General features: G+C 38.2%; 3 protein-coding genes across 3 annotated transcripts in view; 2 read left to right on the top strand and 1 right to left on the bottom strand.

Moving 5' to 3' along the window:
• The window catches only part of apip (APAF1 interacting protein), a 75,952-nt gene that overhangs the window by 46,310 nt on the left and 8,315 nt on the right, over window positions 1-21,327 (top strand). The window lies entirely within an intron of this gene.
• Window positions 1,064-17,172, top strand: LOC125966830 (excitatory amino acid transporter 2-like). The gene is made up of 11 exons (XM_049717304.2): window positions 1,064-1,258; window positions 7,723-7,862; window positions 8,071-8,223; window positions 9,015-9,265; window positions 9,380-9,488; window positions 9,585-9,711; window positions 9,819-10,052; window positions 10,713-10,907; window positions 11,037-11,171; window positions 13,224-13,434; window positions 14,378-17,172. Exons 1-11 carry the CDS (start codon window positions 1,224-1,226, stop codon window positions 14,447-14,449), a joined length of 1,662 nt encoding a protein of 553 aa, XP_049573261.1. The 5' UTR covers window positions 1,064-1,223; the 3' UTR covers window positions 14,450-17,172.
• Window positions 17,109-20,027, bottom strand: LOC125966832 (uncharacterized). Its single transcript, XM_049717308.2, has 5 exons — window positions 19,823-20,027; window positions 18,287-18,883; window positions 18,139-18,213; window positions 17,948-18,026; window positions 17,109-17,864 (listed from the first exon to the last, which is right to left on the bottom strand). The coding sequence occupies exons 1-5, from the start codon at window positions 19,890-19,892 to the stop codon at window positions 17,702-17,704; spliced, it is 984 nt and encodes a 327-aa protein (XP_049573265.1). The 5' UTR covers window positions 19,893-20,027; the 3' UTR covers window positions 17,109-17,701.

The raw sequence follows: 21,327 nt of genomic DNA, 5'->3' as shown, positions 1-21,327 counted from the left end.
TTATTCAAAAAGGTACAACACACATCTATCAACATTGGACAATGAAATGTGGCAGTCTGTTAAACAAAGCTAATTTTTATTGACAGTTCCTTGGGTAGGTGTAAAAGCCACCCTAAAATACCAAGTTGCAGAACAATACAATCGGAACAACAACAAAAATATTTGCCCGAGGATAGTGCACCTGAGTCTGTCTGACTCATAGAGAGTGCATTTGGCCCAACCGTTTCAGTTTTTGGTTGGAGACATTTATATTTAACAGATAGCTGGCCCTTCACAATCAATGCATTTGATGATGCATTTGCTTGCTGATTTGTTTCATAACTATGTGATTATAGACAATATTTTTTTTTTAAATGAAAGATTACTCTTGGAACTGGAATTAAATCCTGTTGCTGTCTCAATTGGCGTTAAATTCGCACAGGTCTGACTGTCCAGTTCACTGCTGCTTATCATTTCTTTGGGTATATGTGGCCTCTGTGCACGTGAGATCAGGCGTTTGTGAGTTCTCATGCAGCCTGTCCAACGTGCTGTCATTGAGGAACACACTGAGAGGATTTGCTAAACATAGCTCTTACTCCTAAGATGCAGACACATGCCCCGTTCCTTTACAGCTTTGAGCGGAGGAACTAAGACAAAGCACAATAAATTGGGCTCGTACCAAAATCTGCAACTTGCAGAGAAAATAGGTATGAATGTATAAGTGTAAAGGTTTGCACATTATTCAACTGGAAATTTACTGATTGAACACAAAACAGGTGAGTATTACAATTACACAGCGTTTATTGCTCAACGGGGATATCATTAAGAAAAACAAAACAATCTGATGTTAGATTCTTTCATTTTGTTTGTTTTCTTATTTTGCATGCCAATTGGTTTTATCACGGTTTTCAACCGTACTATTTAAGCTCTTCCTCTCTGTGGCTCTAACTGGAGTGAAAATGTGAAAATCGTGTGATTTATTGTGAGAACACCACAAACACACCTAAGAAGACATTCTGTCCCACGTTTGAACTCTCCACCCTCTGTCTAAGCATCAGGGTACATAAAGCGCATGCGCGACATTCTTATTGGAGTTTGCAAACGGGGAGGTGCAAGGATCTCTGCAGTAGACATGCTGTATCAGATCTGCCACATATTGTAAATTAAAAAAAATAATAGTCAAATACTAGCCAATCATCTTAAAAAAATAACAAAGTACATTTACAGTTATCTTAGGGAGAAAAATGTACAAGTTTGAAGAAGACAAGATATCCAACAGGTGAGCAAGTTTCATATTGAGAGTCGTATGTGAATATATATTTCAGGATACACATAGACAGCAAGCATCGTGTCAATATGTGAGGGCATGCATTAGTGAAAGGATTATGTCTGCATGTATCAAATGCTATAGTTATTTTTTGTGTATAATTCTTGTAGTACACTTAGTTATGAACTTTTCAGGTCCACATGACTGTAGTCCACCCCTGAGTGACGGTATAATAGCAGGTCAGATCAAGTAAATGGTAAATTCTTACCTTTGAGATCATTAAGTCCCCCCAAACTATCTGACTTAATACTCCACAAATGTCAATGGTAACTTTAAGATGAATGTTATCTTTGCCCCTAATAAAATTGTTATTTATTTAAGCAGAGCAAAGATATGTTCATTTTCATTACACTCCATGTTTGTCAGAAGACAGAAGATAACCTGTATTCAAATATTATTGTAATGAAATGGAAATACAAACTCCAGTCCTCGGGCCGCATCCCTGCATGTATTCAAAGTTTCCCTCGTTAAACACACCAAATTGAAATGATCAGTTCATCCTCACGTTTTGCAGGAGCTTGATAATGATCCTAATTAATTGAATCAAGTGTGTTTACGAGGGAAACTTCGAAAAGGAATGCGGCCTGTATTCAAAATATATATATTTTTTATCCAACACAGTGCCGTACTCTACCACTAGTTTTACATTTAATTTGATCTGTAAAACTGAATAACAATAATATGCACCATGAACACATCTTACATTAGAATTAGTATTACTATTAGTATAAACCTACAACAACAAATTCAAGTAATTCAACAAAATAGTTGCCAAGCAAATGAAGTCGCACAAATAAACACAACATGGAGAAAAACTGAGATTTATTGATAAATTTAATAATTATCAGGACAATTCTGCAATATAGAACACACATGTAATGCAATACAAATATGTCAGAAACAATAATCCAGAAAAATTCATGACGTTTACGCACATCATTAACGGGGATTTCGTGTATCTCGTGGCCCTCCGTATGGTTTTAATACAGGCTATATGGCCCTGATGCAATGTGAATTACAACTGTGAGGGGAAATAGGTGCTTTCTTTGATTCAAGGAAGTATGATGTAAAATACTACACTGGATGCCCCGTTCTCTGAGTGTGTCTGATCCATCTCTGTGTGCTGGATTAGGATGGCTCAGGACGGATGAGTTAATTATAGGCACCTGCTGTCTAAGCGTGGTGTGTGTTGTCAGGTGTTGCAGCATGAGGTCGGCTTGGTGCAGAGTGCAGAGAGGAAAGGCGGAGTGAGGTGTGAAATTGCGTGTGCAAATGGTTTGCCATGTGCTCTGTGCGTGTTTGCTTTCTCACTTTCTAATCGCTGACGGCTGATATCACTGACCGCTGATCAGTCATGGCACGTTTACAGGATTGTGTGAATGCAAAGAGACAAGTTTGCACACTGATAATATTCTGCTTCAAAAATGTATACAGTATCAGGCACAACATTATAGATAGATAGATAGATAGATAGATAGATAGATAGATAGATAGATAGATAGATAGATAGATAGATAGATAGATAGATAGATAGATAGATAGATAGATAGATAGATAGATAGATAGATAGATAGATAGATAGATAGATAGATAGATAGATAGATAGATAGATAGATAGCAGGTCATCCCTCGGGTCAATCATCTTGATATATTTTTGGAGGTGTCTTGTTTCCTCCTGTATAGTGTCCTGGACTATATAGTCCAGTCCATGGCCAACCCTCTTCCCACTTTGTATTCAGCCTCAGGATGTTGAACGAAGGGGAACCCTCTGTGCATTGTAAGGAGCTTTCTTGTCTTGATATCAGTGGCTCCCTGGTCAGTAGAATTCTGTCTGATGGGAATCTGCTTCCTGACAAGGCATAGGTGTTAATGGCCCGGCTCTTGTTGTTGCTGTTCAGCTGAGTAGTCAGGGTCTGCCTCGCCCTGTATCATGTATAATCTGGATAATGCAAGCCTGCATCCTGCACCAGTTTGGAAAATGTTGGATGGATGGATGGATGGATGGATGGATGGATGGATGGATGGATGGATGGATGGATGGATGGATGGATGGATGGATGGATGGATGGATGGATGGATGGATGGATGGATGGATGGATGGATGGATGGATGGATGCGTGGATGGATGCGTGGATGGATGCGTGGATGGATGCGTGGATGGATGCATGGATGGATGCATGGATGGATACATGGATGGATAGATGGTTGACATTTAATTAATTAAATGTTTGTGTTTTTTACCAACATTGTTCATCTATGGTATACAGTTATCATTTATATGATCCAATTCTACAATTTCCAAACTTTACGATAATGTTCGTGTGTAAATAATTGATAAACGTGTAAAAGGATTTGAAAATGACAATTTACTTGATATACTGCAGGAGCTATAATACAAGCCTGTATCCTGCACAAGCCAAGCTTGGAAAAAGCTTGCTCATGTTTTATTCAAGAACCATTTGTGGAAGTAATATTAATAAAGGTTCATGATTTTACATAGGCTTGAAACCTCCACCCCTTGTCCTCCCAACATAACTATCATCTTCAACATTACAAATTGTATATCGAGTTGCATTCTGGAATATTTGACAGCTACGTTTCCACCCCCTTTTATCACAATGCGATACATACAGTGAATTTTGATTAACTAACAAACGATATTTTGTCACTAAGACAAGATGTTTTGGTTTTATTATTATATGAAATGTGTTTTGAGAAATTATTCCACCTCCGGCCCTCCCTGTGTGGAGTTTGTATGTTCTCCCCGTGCCCGCGTGGGTTTTCTCCGGGCACTCCGGTTTCCTCCCACATCTCAAAAACATGCTTGATAGGCCGATTGAGCACTCCAAATTGTCCCTAGGTGAGAGTCCAAGAGTGAATGGTTGTTCGGCTCTGCGATTGGGTGGCAACCGGTTCAGGGTGTCCCCCGCCTACTGCCCGATGACTGCTGGGATAGGCTCCAGCAGGCTTGCGACCCCCGTGGGGTCAAGTGGTACAGATAATGGATGGATGATCCATCCATCCATCCATTTTCTGAACCGCTTAGTCCCCACGGGGGTCGCGGGCATGCTGGAGCCTATCCCAGCCGTCATCGGGCAGTAGGCGGGGGACACCCTGAACCGGTTGCCACCCAATCGCAGAGCCGAACAACCATTCACTCTTGGACTCTCACCTAGGGACAATTTGGAGTGCTCAATCGGCCTATCAAGCATGTTTTTGAGATGTGGGAGGAAACCGGAGTGCCCGGAGAAAACCCACGCGGGCACGGGGAGAACATGCAAACTCCACACAGGGAGGGCCGGAGGTGGAATCGAACCCGCACCCTCCTAACTGTGAGGCGGACGTGCTACCCAGTGCGCCACCGAGCCGCCTGGATGGATGATGTTTTGAGAAATTCTAAATAAGATGTAGTAAATACTTCATAGTTAAAGGGGACAGAACTAGGTGAAATAATAACAGCAGCAAGGACAGTGTTCTATCACTAATCTTAGCAGATTGACTCCACCCTTTTTGTCGGGAGGTGTTCTGTCGGATCATCAGGAAAGCCAGTTTACCTTTCCGCAAATCTCTGCAGCTGCATGCGCAAGCATCTGAGAATCTGTATCTATTTTGCATGCTGAAAAGGAAGTGGTCTGCAACTTTTTAAAGGCTGAATAACCAATTTTGAAGAGCTAAAATATTTTTTTTTTGGGGGGCTTCTAATTGGATTTACTAACTAACAAGCCATGACTTTGTTAATGCTCACCTGACGGATAGCAGCAGAGTCTCTCTTACATACAATTTACATTCTAAACTGCTCCCAAATGAACAGGTAAGTGCATTTGGAATCCATGTGTTGCATACAATGATGTCATACAGAAATGTGGTGATTTAGACAAACATTACAAGAGTGGATTTTCAGTCAAATGATTGTTGAAGAATTTGATTTCACACAATATTGCCAATTTGTTGTACATTTACAGCCATTGAGCTATTTATGTGTTAGAAGATGAAATAAACTGTTTTTGTAATTGCTTTTAAATCTTTTTACAAGTGTCATGGCACTTTTATGGAATCTATTGATTAATGTTAACAGAAGCAATTTAGCTTGCAATGATAAAAAAAAAAAATTCGTCTATCTTTTTAAATGTCATTTGTTTAGGCATTCTTACTTTCAGTACAATACTCGTAAAATCCACAAATATCTAATGGGTAATCTCATACATTACATTTACCAGGCACACCTTGGTGGCACCTTGACTTTCCCTGGGAAGTCCTGGGAAGTTACGTAACACAATTAGTCGTGTGCTGAAGGTGCTAATTTTATCCTCTTGAAAAGACTTAAGTCTCATTAATGCTGGAATATTGGGTATCAGGCAGCCGTGATTGACTTGTTGGATCACTTACCTCAAATGTTCCTTCAATAGTGTCGCGCAGAATTTTCTTCTGTAGTTCAAGATTTGATATGTAATTAAACCTCAAGTTTCCTGCATAGTGTTAACGCAATAATCTCTTCCTTTTCTACATCACTTCTAATACTCCAAACAAACCCACATTTTTCAAGGTGAAATGTTTCTCTTGTATTTTACCTTTCCAGATCAAAATAAATAATGTTCATTTTGTACTTACTTGATAATCCAGGCGTTAAAGTCAAGAAGGTCAAACGTCTCAATGCCATGAGCTTTGTTACATAACCGCAAACGTCTGTACTCTGCACAGCAGATTTAAAGGCCGCGCAGGGGAGAGCTGATCTTTAAGTCCAAGGGCTTTACGCCAAACCATAACAAACCAACATGTTGCATCAATGGTGTAATGAAGCAGCATGATAAAAAGTTTGGAATTAGCAGTATATCACTGTGAGATTTGGAAGTACCAAAATAACCATGAATAGTTGCGTTAGAACTTTCAAGAGCTAGAAGTAACATATTTTACGTATATTTTGATTGAACAAAGGTTTTATTCCATCCATTAAAATGTTTTTCTGGGTTATCTGAATCGGGGAGTCATTTCTGAATCATTTTCGATAAAGCTTTGGGAAATGAATAGTTACGGGTCAAGGAGGGAACTCGCAGAATAAACAGCTGTGTTAGAATAGAGTAATAGCAAATATTGCTTGAAGAATTTGTTTGACTATACTACACTAATTTACATAGTCGTAAAATGACCGTTTCTGAGAATTGCTGTGACGTATGAAGCCAACTTTTGACACCTACAAACTTTCATTCGAGCCCAGGATCATTCAATTGCATTCTACAGTCCTTCATCATTTCGGAAGTCTCCTACGTGAAGCCAAGCCAGCAGCAAGAAGCCCTCACAAATCATTAAATCAATCATTAAAAAAAGAAGATGTGGTTTCATTTTGCCAAGCAACACATTGGCTTGCCCTAAGAAAAATGGCACAACCGTTTGTGCACTGCTGATTGTTCTCCTAAAGGCAATTGGTCAGACAAATTCAAACACCCAAACACTGAACTCAATCCAGAATACACAGTACTGTGTAAACCCTGAGAAATGTGGCGCACAACTTTCTTGGTTCCAAAAAATCAAGATTCATGAAGAGGAATGCCCAATCCAAAAGAGAATTGAAGTGGTGAAGTAAAAATGCATTTTCTGAAGCTAATCTACATACTACGTGTGGAATGTTAAAAAATTGTTCTGGGAAAGAATTCTAGTTTGCAGGTTTGAGACAATGGTCAATGGCATGCTGCTATGTTTGAATTTGAAAAATAAGACAATATTATTTTGTTTGCATTTGTGTATGTGGCAATTCAAGCTATTATATGTGATTTTGAAGTTTCAAAAATACTTTTTATATACTGTATATATTTTTAACAAACTGCTATTACGATACTGAAAACTGTTTAATAGCTTTCATGTTGTTACGTGTGTTCCTGTTTTGACTATTTACAACACTAAACTAGGAATTAAAGGTTCCACGGGTTTTTTGCACATCTATTTATAATCAGGAATGATTGGCAATTGATTCTAAATTTTAAACATTAGCACGATACAGTTTTAAAATGCATTCTGTCACCTGTGCATGTACTTTTTTGCATCGCAGGGCCTCAGAAAATACAAACTAACTGCAGTCTTGGCACTCATGGCACTGATTCTGAGCCTGACAACAGCCACGTAATGAATTTCCAAGTAGAAGGTTGAATACGAGTGATATTGCTCCTTATTCCAGCGCTATCGTAATTGACTGAAAATATGCAAACATAGAGCCTACTGAGTGCCAAAAGTACATAATAACCTTAACAGTTTTCCCACTGTTCCGCAAACTACTGACCAGTAAAATAGCTTCAGTTTGAAAAATTTATTTTTCTTGTGCAATAAAAAGATGAAATTCACCAAGTTTAAAAGAAAAGGTCAAAACAGTTCACACCTTTTTTTACCATGCTGTGAGAAAAGCTTTTTCTTGTTTTCTTCTGTCACAGTACCAACAAGATGCAGAAGCAAGTGGAGGTCAGGATAGATGAGGGCCACTTGGAGCCCACAGTGGACTCAACTGAGAGTGCATGTGGCAGTGTATGTGATAAAATCATGAAGAACATGGTTCTAACTCTAACTATTCTCGGTGAGTTTAAGGTCATATGAATATTGATTGTCCACTAGTCGATAAACAAGACAAAGACGATTGCATTCATCTAACAAGCGGTGGCTAGTGATCGTCATGGTTGCAGCTTTACTGTATCATCCATCAATGTCTTCATTGTTGGTAGTGAGGCAACAGATTCTGACGTGTAAATGCCATTGTCAATTTGTTTATTATATCATTGATTCAGGTGTTTTTCTGGGTTCCATCGCTGGAATGCTGCTGCGGCACATATCGCCTCTCCCTCCTGACGTTATTATGTTCATCAGCTTCCCCGGGGAGATCCTAATGAGGATGTTGAAGATGCTTATTTTGCCTCTTGTTGTTTCAAGTCTGGTCACAGGTGGGTAAAAGAAAGTGGCGGCTGCCTATAATCTGTGTTCTTCACAATAATCTGTAGCCTTGAGCTGAAACAGCAAACACCAAGATAAAGAGCTTAAGTTTACAAAAGTCTTTTAAAAGTTGAATATAGCAAGATTGAAATAATGAATTATGGCTTTGTGGGAATCGTCAGATCATAATGCAAATTAAAATCCTATTCCTATAACTGCACATTGTTTAAATAGATGAAAAAAAATTATGAATTCATATTTTCAGTTTGATGATCGCCTTTGTGATGCCATCAGACTAAAATTACAGCCAAGCCTTGAATACTAGGTTGCATAGAGGGTCGTAGCTGTCAACCCATCACCCACCACCAGGTGGGTGTGCGGTCTCCGATGGGAGGGGGATGGATACCCAAACAGATTGAGAAGGTCTGCTGGGAAAGTCTGTGCAGAATGAATTCTTGACAGCTTTAAGGAAATTGTGCCCCACCATGTGGTGGCTCAGGATGGGAAAGCAGTGCTGTGTGTCGTAGAAACGGGGTATTGCTGATCTTGGCTAGCGATGTTGTGAGTTGGTGTGGACAATACATGAAGATAAAACGACTTGGTTGAGGGAAATCTTTTTTTTTTCTTTTTTTTTTTAATTTAGGTTGGTGAGCCCAAGAAAATAAATAGATGAACAATCACTAAAAAGTCATTTTTCATTCACTTCATATCATAAGCACATTAAAGTAAGGTACACATAACTGGAAAGGGACAATTGTTCATTCTTTATTTTGATATTCTTGTGAAATTTGTCCTATAACAGGACTGGCTGGCTTGGATGCCAAATCTAGCGGGCGTTTAGGCACCAGAGCCATGGTGTACTACATGACAACAACAGTGATTGCAGCAGTCTTGGGGGTGATCTTGGTATTGCTCATCCATCCCGGGAACCCAAAGCTCAAAGCTAATCTTGGACATGGGAAGAAGAATGATGATGTTTCCAGTGTGGATGCTTTATTTGATCTCATACGAAACCTGTTCCCAGAAAACTTGGTGCAAGCCTGCTTCCAACAGGTACATATCTGATCTTCAATGTTCTATTTGCTGTCCCATGTTGTGAAGTTAGGATATACAATGCATAACTCATCCCTTCATAGTTCCAACTGTGGCTCTGTGTTTCTTGTGCAGATACAAACAGTGACCACAAAAGTACAGGTGCCCACGAACAGAACCAAAGCACCCCCGCAGTTCACCATCAAGAGGTCACTTCAGTTCAAGGGTGGAATGAATGTCCTTGGTAGGCTATTGATCTTATTCCTAACAAAAAAGTACTCTGATTGTGTTCTGGGTGTCTGACTTGACTTTTAATTTGCACTTATGTTTTGTATCAAAGGTTTGATTGGATTCTTTGTTGCGTTCGGAGTCATCATGGGGAAAATGGGGGAGAAGGCCAAGCTTATGCTGGAGTTCTTTAACGTCTTGAATGAGATCATCATGAGGATTGTTAGTGCCATTATGTGGTAAGTGTACGGCTCACAAAAGCCAGAAACAGGAAGCGTGAACACTATCTACGGCATACTGTTGATGCTCCTCCATAAATGCAGTGTTTCTTTTTGTTGCATTTCAGGTACTCGCCGTTTGGAATTGCTTGCCTAATATGTGGAAAAATCATCTCTATTGCCGACTTAGAGGTGGTTGCCCGACAGCTGGGAATGTACATGATCACTGTGATAGTGGGCCTCATCATCCATGGAGGCATCTTCCTTCCTCTAATATATTTTGTGATAGTCAAGCAAAATCCTTTCACGTTCTTCATGGGAATATTCCAGGCTTGGGTCACGGCACTTGGAACAGCATCCAGGTATTATCTGTTATTCAAAAAGGATTCAAATGACCTGACATTGGCTAGTACAAGGTGGTTGTTACTAATGATTTCATTTTTAAGGATTTTTTAAATACACTGCTTTGATACATACCTTGTTTCCAAGGCTACATAGCAAACAACAACAACAGGAACTTTTATTTAAAGCGGTAACTGAAATATTCATGCCAGCAGCGACTTCCAACTTTGTTTCCATGCGGGATATTTTTCATTTACTCTGTGTTTTATTAATGACGTGAGAAGCCCTCATTCCCCTCCTGAGGTGAGCTCACTTCTTTTAAGTTCCTGCCAGCTCACTGCTCCACCATCTACAAGAAGTACTAATTGTCAGACAAAACAAACATTGCAGCTGATTTCTTTTTTTTTCTCTTCATGCGCCCTTTCTTGAATGATTATGGTCTCATTAAAGTCATGGCTTATATAAGATTTAAAATAACAAAAATAACAATTAATAAATCAGAATACTTTTGAACAATATTTGTTTGTGAGAACAGAGAAAGGTTGTCAGTTGGTTTGAAAACATCAAAAGAATTATGACCCAAATACAGAATATGAAATAGAATTATTTTGTTAGTTTGCAACACTGAGGTAAACCCTTATATGTTTTTCTCTTTTCTTAAAATGTCTTATTTTCTATAGTGCTGGAACCTTGCCTGTCACATTCCGATGCTTAGAGGACAACCTGAAAATTGATAAGAGGGTAACCCGTTTCGTCCTCCCTGTTGGGGCCACCATCAACATGGACGGCACGGCGCTCTATGAGGCCGTGGCTGCTATCTTCATCGCTCAGATGAATGGAATTGATCTCGATTGGGGCCAAATTGTCACTGTCAGGTGAGGGTACGACACCACACGTGATTATTATTATTATTATTATTATTATGAATACACATGCTATACATAGTGGGTGCCCAGCTTTGCTCATCATTATTCCTCTGAAGCTCAAATGTATGTCCTCTACAGTATGACAGCAACTCTGGCTAGTGTTGGAGCAGCCAGTATCCCCAGTGCTGGACTTGTGACCATGCTGCTAATCCTAACAGCAGTCGGGCTGCCCACCCAGGACATCAGCCTCCTTGTGGCCGTTGACTGGCTCCTGTGAGTAAAATGATCTAAAGCACGTTATACAGGTGTCATTTCTTTGCGTATCAGAACACATTCATCTCATCACACCCGCTGTTTATTTAATCATCAGTCTGTTTACCTATGCTGCACTGAATGCAAAAGTTCAAACTGCAACGAACAAAAGTTTTCACTTCCCCAAAGACATCATTAAAATCTATGTCATCATCCCCAAAAAATGTGTAACAGCAAAAGTTTCAAATACTTTACGATTAAAGTTTCAAGCATTCTCATTTAATTTTTCAAATTGGCTTGTTTTAGGGAGCGGTTTGTTCTTATTTTAATGGAATGAACGTGTATGTCGTTTTCAATGTTTCCAGACAATTATCTTTATCTTTAAATAGGCATATAATAGAGGTAATTTAAATGTCATTGCCTTTTAAGTAAATGCAGATTGTAATTTAAAAGTATTTTAGTCCCGAATGCATTACTCATTTTTATGGAGGGATACTTTTTTCAGCCCTCCTTTTCCCACATGATGGTTAAATTATTGAACAACACGACTAAATCACCCATATGGAAACTGAAATAATTTCTTTCCCTCTGTCAAATTTCTGATATCACTTAACCAGGAATAAGATGTGACCCAGAGACGATCCCTGGCAAGCCATGGGACATAATCAATCCCTCCAGTTCGATTTAGGTCTGCCCTAAGGTCCCACTCCCGGTGCATTTGCCCCAAATAGGCTCACTTCCAGATGATTTTTTTCCCACACGTCATGTACATTTCAATGGATGCACATCTGTTATTGATGTGTTTACATTTACAAAACAAAACGCACAAGAAGACAAATATGTAAAAAAAAAAAAAAAACCTACACACGTGTCATCACCGGGGAATGGCGACAGGGAAATTTGAAAATTTAATCATATTAAACTTGGTCATTTATCATGGTTTACTGTTTCCGTTGTTCGTTTGTCTTTTCGGTCCCTATCCAAAGCTTATGTATAACGCGGCACCATTGTCAAAGTTCTATCAATTTGTCTGTCGATCTTTTAGTCCATACTGCCCTCATTTATGAACCCAACAAAGACATCATTGTCTGATTTAGAGTGCTTATTCTCATTCCGGCAGTTTCACATTCAGCTGTCATCTTCCCTTGTAAAGTTTAAAGGTCACAGAGCAATAACGCCATAAAAGCAATATAATCTGTAAATCGCAGTGGTGAGATCCATAGGTCACCAAATTGGACTCGCTGCACATCCTGGTTGCACCCGGAAACCGCTGTCCATAAAAAAACATACATATTGAACAGAAGTGATGACATAAGGAAGCTTGGGGGGGGGGGGGGGGGTCCTGATCCAATGCACACCATGTGCACAGACAGAATGGCATGGAATAGGGAACTTCTAGTCCTGGCACATTCTTTATAAATCAGCATGAGTGATAAAGCTTTTCCAAAGGCTATGTAGAAATAAATTATGCAAACCAGCAACCAGTATTGTTCTATTGGTGCTCAGATAAGAGCCTTACTATCCTTTCCCGGTGTATTATTATTATGGGTTTTCTTAAAGCTAAATGTTTTACAAATATCTATTGGAAATCACATGTAATATACAGTATACACAAAAGCAATCAATTTATCAATGAACACAATAGTGAGTTCAGTCCTGACAGAATGCAACACAAATGCGAAATGGGAAAGTTCCAGTATGTGAGTCACAAAAGATATTACATATCCAAGTTACACCTTTTCCCCTTCAAAGGAATGACTGGATGGTGTAATATACTTTCCAAGCCTTCCCATTTATTGAAGTGGAACGCTCATATTTTCTTAGTCTGAGTTTAAAACATTTAATATTTTCTTTTCTGACACACCTTTGAAAGATGGACATGTATGCCCAAAACATGATGGTTAACCACTAAGTGCTATATTTTATCATAATTTACAAGTGATTGGGGCGATAGAATAAGTAGACAATTTACTCTGTTCTAATGAGGAAAAAACATGCGTTGGCTCTGTCTTTTGTCTTTCCTTTCACGTCGGTCTCTCTAATCAAGCTGTTTTCGCGCTTATTGACATGCAGGGATCGATTCCGTACCTCAGTCAATGTGGTTGGCGACTCCTACGGAGCCGGTATTGTGTACCATCTCTCCAAAGATGAGCTTGATTCCTTTGATGCCCAACAAACCCGGATGGATGATTTTGAGATGACTAAAACAAAGTCCTTCTTTGAAAATAACACCAACCAGAATGTTTACGCTCACCACAATTCAATCCTGATAGACGACTGCAAGGTACACTTCATGTTAACGGATATAGAGACTTGTATGTAGAGGATTCTCCCCGATTCTCTGTTTGTCTTGTCAATGTGACTTCCTTTATATGTGTGAAATGTACAGTGAGGAAAAAAATGAAAATGAGTGAATTTAACAAGAACAAAAAGTTTCTGGATTGACTCATTCATCATTTCATCATAGGAAAAAGCAGTTTTTGTGGTACCAGGTTAACCAAAGGCTACGTTTTTTTTTTTTTATGACACTCTATGACCCTCCCCTCTTTTTTTTTCTTTTTAACAATTCAAAAGGTCGTGAATGATATCCAGATAACTGTTACATTCCTTATACATCATGTACACAAGTATCATTGATTTATTTGTGGTTGTCTGGTATCATTGAAAAATTATTATTTTCATTATATTATTTGGACATGTATTTATGTATTCAAGGCAGCCCCAACCAAAATTTTCTTCATATTATAGAATATAATTCTTTGCCTGTGGTATGACATAAAGACTGCTGTTTCTCTATGATTAATACTAGAATAATGCATAAAAGAATGAAATTAGCCCTTCACTAACTAATGTGATCCTCTTTTACTAGCAGCAGCCAAATAATTGGTGTTAGTTTACCTTGTGGTGGATTTGCATTGTGAATGATGCTGAAACTGCTTTCTCATCATTTGGCGTATTAAAATTCGGTTGGGCAGAGAATCCATTAAATACATGGCCAACTCTCAAAATGCGTTAACCCTGTTTTGATGTATTTGTGTCACCGTAAAACGCCTATTTCATTACACGAGTGCTCAAAGACATACATGGATTGAGAAATCCCATTTTCATACCCACCCTGAGGACAATGGCCTGAATGTCAAGAACTTTTGGCTTCTCTGCTTCAATCACTAATGGTGTGTTATGGTGCCTTGGGGCCTTGGTTAGAAACTGTTGATAATTGCTTTCAGGACACCTTGAGCAAAAATGGCAAGACAGCAGGATTCTGTTTTGTTGAAGAGGAACTACGGAAATTCGAGTAAAACAAACCCAGAAGCTGCTGCGCCTTACCCCGAGTTCCACAAGCTTTTACCTTCTGATGACAAAAACTGGTTTTATAATCATCCACTAACCTTCTAACACAAATAGCAAGCACAATGGACCATTAGAACACTGGAGAGATGGTTGCTGGAAATGGGCCTTCATACACCGATGTAGATTTTGCATTAAAAAACAGACGTTTGTTGCTAGAATAGTCATTTACCACATTATCAATGTATAAAGTGTATTCCTGATTAGTTTAATGTTATCCTCATAGAAAAAAAAGCGATTTTATTTTAAAAATAAGGACATTTCTGAGTGACCCCAAAATTTGGAACATATACTAAATATATATTTACAAAATGACACTCAACACTAACCGCAGGGAATGAACAGGAGAATCATATTAAAAAGTTGCCGTTTTCAATTCCTCTTCAGTTATCCATCTCACCTCAAAAAAACACCTGCAAAAACCAAGTTCCAACATTTGGTTAAAAAGACTCAGGGCCTTATTTGGTGCTGCTGCAAACTTCATGATTAGTCAATTATAGACCTCTTCAACTTTTTGTAACATTTCATTTCACTTTTGTATTTAACATCTTTGTGTTGCATAGAGAGCTGAAATTATACAAGAACGGGAAAGCCAAATATTGGTTTGATGTAAATCTCAAGGTCAATGCTTTAGCATTTTTTAACTGCTGAATGCTGCTTCTTGTCAGTAATGGGTAGTTGCTTCAAAAAACACTTTTGAATGTACGTAGATTTTTTTTTTTGGAATGTTGCTCAAAATGCAAACATGAGCACAGAAGGTTAAGGGAAAGACAGGCTGGTGCAATACCTTTTACTTTTTGACTAATTGGATTACAGCCTGATGTCGCACACACAGTCAAGCCTAAGCCGAGAGCTTATGTCTTACTTAGACCATCAAGCAGAAAAGGTGTGGGCGCTAATTGTGGCAACAGCCAGCGCATGATGTGTTGTTGTAAAACAAGTAAATGAGGAGGCCCTCCAAGGTTATTTGTTTATGTTTTTGTAAATATTTTTGTAACGTTTGAAACATTGAAGTTTTGGGAGTAGTTACTGGATATGCCTGGAATGTTTGTGTTCATACAGTAGGTGCTGCTTCTGAGCAAAAAAATTGATAAATAAATATGGTAAATAAGATAGGAAAACAGTAGAAATGACTCTCACTACTCAAGACAGTGCATTGTTTTGTGTTTTTCTTTCAGTTTCTTGTTGTTTGTTAAATATTTAACTTGCCTTGAAGAAAGCCGCTGCACGATGCAGTGAGCATGTTTTTGAAATCCCCAAAATACAAATTAAACTGGGACTCCCAATCATTGAGGACATTTTTTCTATCCAACTTAATGGCAGAATGAGGATGGCTGGGCCCTCTTCATCAGTAGAAATTTGATGTAGAATTCGTTTTTTGTCTTTGACTATTGAATTGGTTTGATCCTGTTTGTTTATCAAATGCAAAATGAGTTTGTCTCCAGCATTTGATTGTATCTTAACTCAGACTTTACTTATTTATTTTTGGTCTGAAAAAAGCAAAAGCTAAGGTACCAAAAAAAAAAAAAAAGCTTAAAGTGCCTCCTTGCACTTTGTGTATATAGTTTGTAGTTAGATAACTGTAAGACTTGTATATAGCTTAATTGTCATTGTTTTGAATGTTTTTTTCCATGTTTGTATAATTAGATGCAAATGTTAGAAGTATGTTTATTATACTCCACTGTAAGCCTGTGGTTTTTGATAGTTTGTGAACTTTTATTATTATTTAAAAAATTGACTTCATATTTTAATGTAGTAACTACTGTACTTCAAATCATGATCAAGGAGACAGTCCCTAATTATTAATTGAATAGTTTAATTATTTGGTTGTTTTAAAGTCATGAGCAAAGTGAAGCAACTTTGTAAGTGGCAAAATGTTGGTGGCAGCTAAGTGTCTGCATGTACGGAGTTAGACCTGAGTACGATGTTTGCTTTGGGCCATTTTCAATCTGTACTGCTCGATAAAAATGGCTACATTAATACTTTGAGTATTTAAATAGTCATTTATGGAAATGTGGTGGGTACCAGAAAAACTCAACTGCATGTACCATAGCTTTTTGCCACCTTTGCGCAAGCAAAGGGTCAAGTGAGACACAGCATTACGGTGTTGTCTGACAGACAACTGGAATGGGAAGAACAGTTGTCTTGTGTTTGCATGCATTTGATTACATATCTGGCTAATACACTGCTCAGTGAAAACATCTGACAGATCAGGGTTTACTGTTTTAAGCCAAAGTGTGACATGCTGAACTGAACTGTATTGCTTTCAGTAAAATACGTATGGCACCTTTTAGAAGATGGGGGATGTTCTGAATAGCGGACAGATATGAATGGAATTATATTATATTATCTCTGCATTTAAAACATCACTTTGATATATCCTTGTATATTTTCTTGATATGACCAGTCAATGTTCTTGGTCAACTTATTTGGTAGTTTTTTTTCTTCCTTTTTAATGAAAATTTGAAATCTTTAGTAAATCCAACATATATTTTCTATTTATTTTTCTGTATTCATTTTTCCCCCCCATTGTAATGTATCGTGACCTAGACTCTCCGAATCCACATGCATGAGGGCAGAAGTCTTTGTCAGGCAAAAAGTATACTAAAATTGTGTGTAATGTTTTAATAAGTGTAAGAAAATATCAAAAAATACAAATAAATTATCGATGAGATGCTGGTGGTCTTATTTCTCAAAACATATTTCATACAATACAGAAGAGCAACATCCAAAAAGCTGTTAAAAAAGTAGATTCTGTACTTTTGTAATTGATATTTTGGGCAGGTCAACAGAACAGCTTTTCATAGATTACATATACATACAATAATTACATAATGTAAAAAAATAATGTCATAAGAAACTCGAAAGCAGCAATTACCAATTATTATCAAATATTTGCTTTTTATTCTACAAAAAGACAAACCATTAACACTCCTTTGAATTTTACGCAAAAATATGTGGTGGTACTCACAAAACATTTTCAACAGCTTAAGTTCTCAAATTTTAGTGGTTAAAAAGAGTTGATGGCACTGAGAACTTGGAAATGAATATTGACCTAATTCCAAAGTATTTATGAATGCTTCCAGGGAGCCAAATGTCTTTGAATACAAAACTGCAAGAACGTTCCAAACCTTTTGTGCCGAGCGTTCTGAGGCAGCACGGCTGCACATTATTGAAATAAACTGTTTGTCTCGGTGGTGTGACTATTTCACTGGAAGCTCATCCAACGGGATAACTGTGTACTCCGCAACCTTTCCGTTTTCCTTGGGTGTATCTTTCTGCAGGAACGCTTCGTTCTCTGACTTCTGCTGCTGTGAAAAGTCAACTTCGGTTTGTGGTCTCGTTGCGTGCCTCGGACCGTTCCATCTAAAAAGTAGGAATGGTTCATATTACGCTAGCAAGGAGATTTAGATTTAAATATTTACTCGAAACCATGTTAAAAGTCTCACTTGTCTCTGGTAGCGATGGCAAGACAAAGCATCACCAGTGCTGCAACGCCAACAACAAAAGCCAAGATGATGATCCAATCTGAATGAAAGGGGAGAGTTGAACTCAAATAAATGATTTTTTGTCTTTTTTTTTAATTTAAAAAAAAAAGGCTCTTAGAACATGCATGCATTTGAGTGTGTTTGACAGTCACCTGGTGTCACGTGCCCTTTGTGTTGCTCTGTTGTTGGAGGATTATTAGACTCAGGTATATGATAAAATTCACCACCTAGGAAGTAATAAAAAAGGTTCATGGTTATCATTTAATTTTCCTATGTTATGGATGGGTAAAGGATGTTTACCTTGGACAGATGGAAATTCCAAGAGTCTGCCTTTTTTTCCTATTTCCTTTGGTATTCCAAATCCTGATCCTGACTCCAAATCTTCTTCTCCTGAAGTCCCCTGTTCTATGGTAATGAAAGCTGGACTATGGGTCATGCTGGGTTTTGTCGTAGGATATTGTTCTAGAATCTCACTATTCCCAGACCCTGAATAAAAACTTTCAAAATCAACAGTTGGAGAGGGCACACTGGGCTCTGTGATGTTACTTGACTGGGTTGCATTTGTCTGTGAGGAGGACGTCCAGCCAGAGGGAAGACTTAAGGTGGTAGATGTGCTGGAACTTGGCAAAGCTCTCTCACTTGTGGTTGAATAATCTTCATCCTTGGGCTGGAAGAACCCGTCACCTGATGTGCCTCCCTCAATCATCTCCTTCAACAGGGTTCGATTACGACCATCTCCGCTGTCAGATGATGTTTGGTTGGTCTCTTGAGTGCTCGACTTTTCTTCAAGTGGTTCGGATTTGAGTGATGGGGGAACAAAATGTTCAACAAGGAACCCGTCCGTTACAGCCTCTCGGAGCACGTCTTCCTCAGATTTAATGGGAACTTGGGTCACAGCTGGGAGAAAGAAATGGAAAAATATTAGGGTCACCACAAATATTTACCTACCAGACTTGGCATGGAATTTTTTTTCCTTAGCCGTAATCTATTACTTTAAAGGAGATTGCATATTCAGCCTGGAATTCTTGTATTAACTTGTGTTGTCTACTTTGTTAAGGTGTGACAGTAATGATTAACCTGGGTGATTACTCATGTGTGAGTGTGTCAAGAGGAAGTTTCATTGGAGCTTCAGTCTATCACCCTTTTGGCACACTCAATATAGAAGGAGATACAAAATCACACACTGGGATTCATGAACTTTGTCATTTTATAATGAAGTGTACATCAATTTTATGGTAAAGTTATCATTTTAAATCACTGTTTCTGTCTATTCTGTTTTCATTTTTGGTTGTTTCTGCTCTTTCCTATGAGATTATATGGAGCACAAACATACATATTCTGTTTGCGCTCTTTAATTTCACCTTTTATAGACCAAGAATAAATTCATCTTATTTTGCATAGGCCTTGTTGTGACGTGCAGATCCACAAGTGAAACCTGCACTGCGACAGTAAAACATAATGCTTGGGCCCTTGAAAGCATAGAATGAACGATTAAGAGCACTTCAGGCGGAAGCAATTGAAGTGCTGACTCATTGGGGAAGAAAAGAGACACTGTGAGAATGACAAGGATCAACTCAATTAATCAATTTCGTATGTACCAAAAATGACATTGAAAGAAGAATGTGACACACTCCTAAAATTGATAGTGTGCACTTGATCTGTATATTAAAAAAAACTAATATATTTTCGTGGTTATTCATTCTAACATTTCCAGTTCGAATACTGTTATACTTAAAACTACAATATGGTAATAAAGCACTAAATCAACCACCTGCTAACAGTTACACAAATAATAGGGAAGAAGGTAGCATATTAAAGAAAATGACTGCCACTTACAATGGACCAGACCGGAATAGACAATAGCCCAAAGTCCAAGAAAAATCCCCAAAAAGAGAGAAGTCGCCATCCTTGTACTTGTACCGATGAGTGCCAATCAGGTCTGTTTTCAGTGCTGCTGAAATTCTGGTCACCCTGTAATCGGAGTTTTACAATCTGATGATTCATAGCTTGGCCTTTTATATGCACCAGGTTTTTGTTGCATGAGCACAACAATGACTGACAACACAAAAACACACCTGTGAACACACCCTCTTCCTCAAAAATCTCCCATGCTCATTTCCTCCTTGTAAAGCAAAGCACACGGAAACTTTGTGGTTAGGATTTGCTGTGGTGTGGAATTGCCATACAATCATCAAAATAGCTGTTTCAAATACTGTAGTTTCCTCATGATGGACAAATATTATAAAAGGTGTTTCAAATACTGTAGTTTCCTCATGATGGACAAATATTATAAAAGGTGTCATTCAAAGCGGAGTATTACTACATAGAGGAACTTTTAATACACTTAAATTGATTCCAAGCCTTCCATATACTACGTATATTAAACAGCGGCAGTTCTGCACATTGATTCTGTAACCCCCTTCCATCCAACGATTATACAGTAGTGGAATTGTTAAGATTGTGAAATAGCACTGACGCAAAAGGTGGGACTAATGTCTGTGACTCAGCATTGTAGTCGTTGGATGTGTCGTACTTTGTATTTCACAATGTGAGTCTTTTTGATGTAACAGTCTGAAATAATGTCCTATTTTCTCTCCATTCTGAACTATAGACAACAAACAATGGAGATGAATACCCAACATTTCAGTAACCCGGTTTATAACTTCTTGATATCAAATTACTTAAATAACTTCTTGACATCAAATTATTATAATGTGAGCTGGAAGCAGATTGAATGTGACCCTCTAACAAAACCACTAGTCAAATTGCCTTAAACAGCCTTACACAAATTGGCTTTCAACCACCACTACTAAATAAAGCAATAACATTTTTGTTTGTATAAATCCGTATTATAATTTCAGGCTTAACAGTGAAACCGGAGAGAGAAAAATCAATCAAACAAGTACATGGGGTGCGAGGGCAATATTGTTAATGCAAAACAACAGGTGACCAAATGGAGAGGGTTTAAAAATTAAGTTCTGACACACAACATGAAACATCTCATATTTTCATTGGTGATTCAGTCAGGGGAACTAACCAGAAAGGAAGTACTTAGATGATTTTAAAGACTGGATAGTGATTTTCTTCCACAGGCGGTGTCTATTAGGTGAATGTGCATGTGATTTATTAATGGTGACTGATGGGTATCATAGGCGTGCAGCCTTTGGCTTTTAGGCGTGATCAACACTGGAGGAGTTTGTTTGGATTGCGCAACACGCGTGGGTGAGCACTTGTCCAGTCTTGCAATCCCAAAAGTTTCATTAAATCACATTGAACTGGGAATTGCAATATATCAAGTTGAATATTCTCATGAAAACATATACCTGAAAAAGTCACAAATA

This window comes from Syngnathus scovelli, chromosome 4 (genome assembly GCF_024217435.2).
Source record: "Syngnathus scovelli strain Florida chromosome 4, RoL_Ssco_1.2, whole genome shotgun sequence".
Taxonomy (NCBI): domain Eukaryota; kingdom Metazoa; phylum Chordata; class Actinopteri; order Syngnathiformes; family Syngnathidae; genus Syngnathus; species Syngnathus scovelli.
The sequence above is the reverse complement of the archived record's forward strand: the minus strand, read 5'-3'. Positions and strand labels throughout refer to the sequence as shown.

Coding starts and splice junctions, on each gene's coding strand:
- LOC125966832 (XM_049717308.2), bottom strand. CDS start 19,892: ATGGCGACTTCTCTCTTTTTGGGGATTTTTCTTGGACTTTGGGCTATT. Junction 18,884..19,822: donor CTATTCCGGTCTGGTCCATT/GTAAGTGGCAGT, acceptor TCTTTCTCCCAG/CTGTGACCCAAGTTCCCATT. Junction 17,865..17,947: donor GCCATCGCTACCAGAGACAA/GTGAGACTTTTA, acceptor CCTACTTTTTAG/ATGGAACGGTCCGAGGCACG.
- LOC125966830 (XM_049717304.2), top strand. CDS start 1,224: ATGTACAAGTTTGAAGAAGACAAGATATCCAACAG. Junction 7,863..8,070: donor TCTAACTCTAACTATTCTCG/GTGAGTTTAAGG, acceptor TCATTGATTCAG/GTGTTTTTCTGGGTTCCATC. Junction 9,712..9,818: donor ATTGTTAGTGCCATTATGTG/GTAAGTGTACGG, acceptor GTTGCATTTCAG/GTACTCGCCGTTTGGAATTG.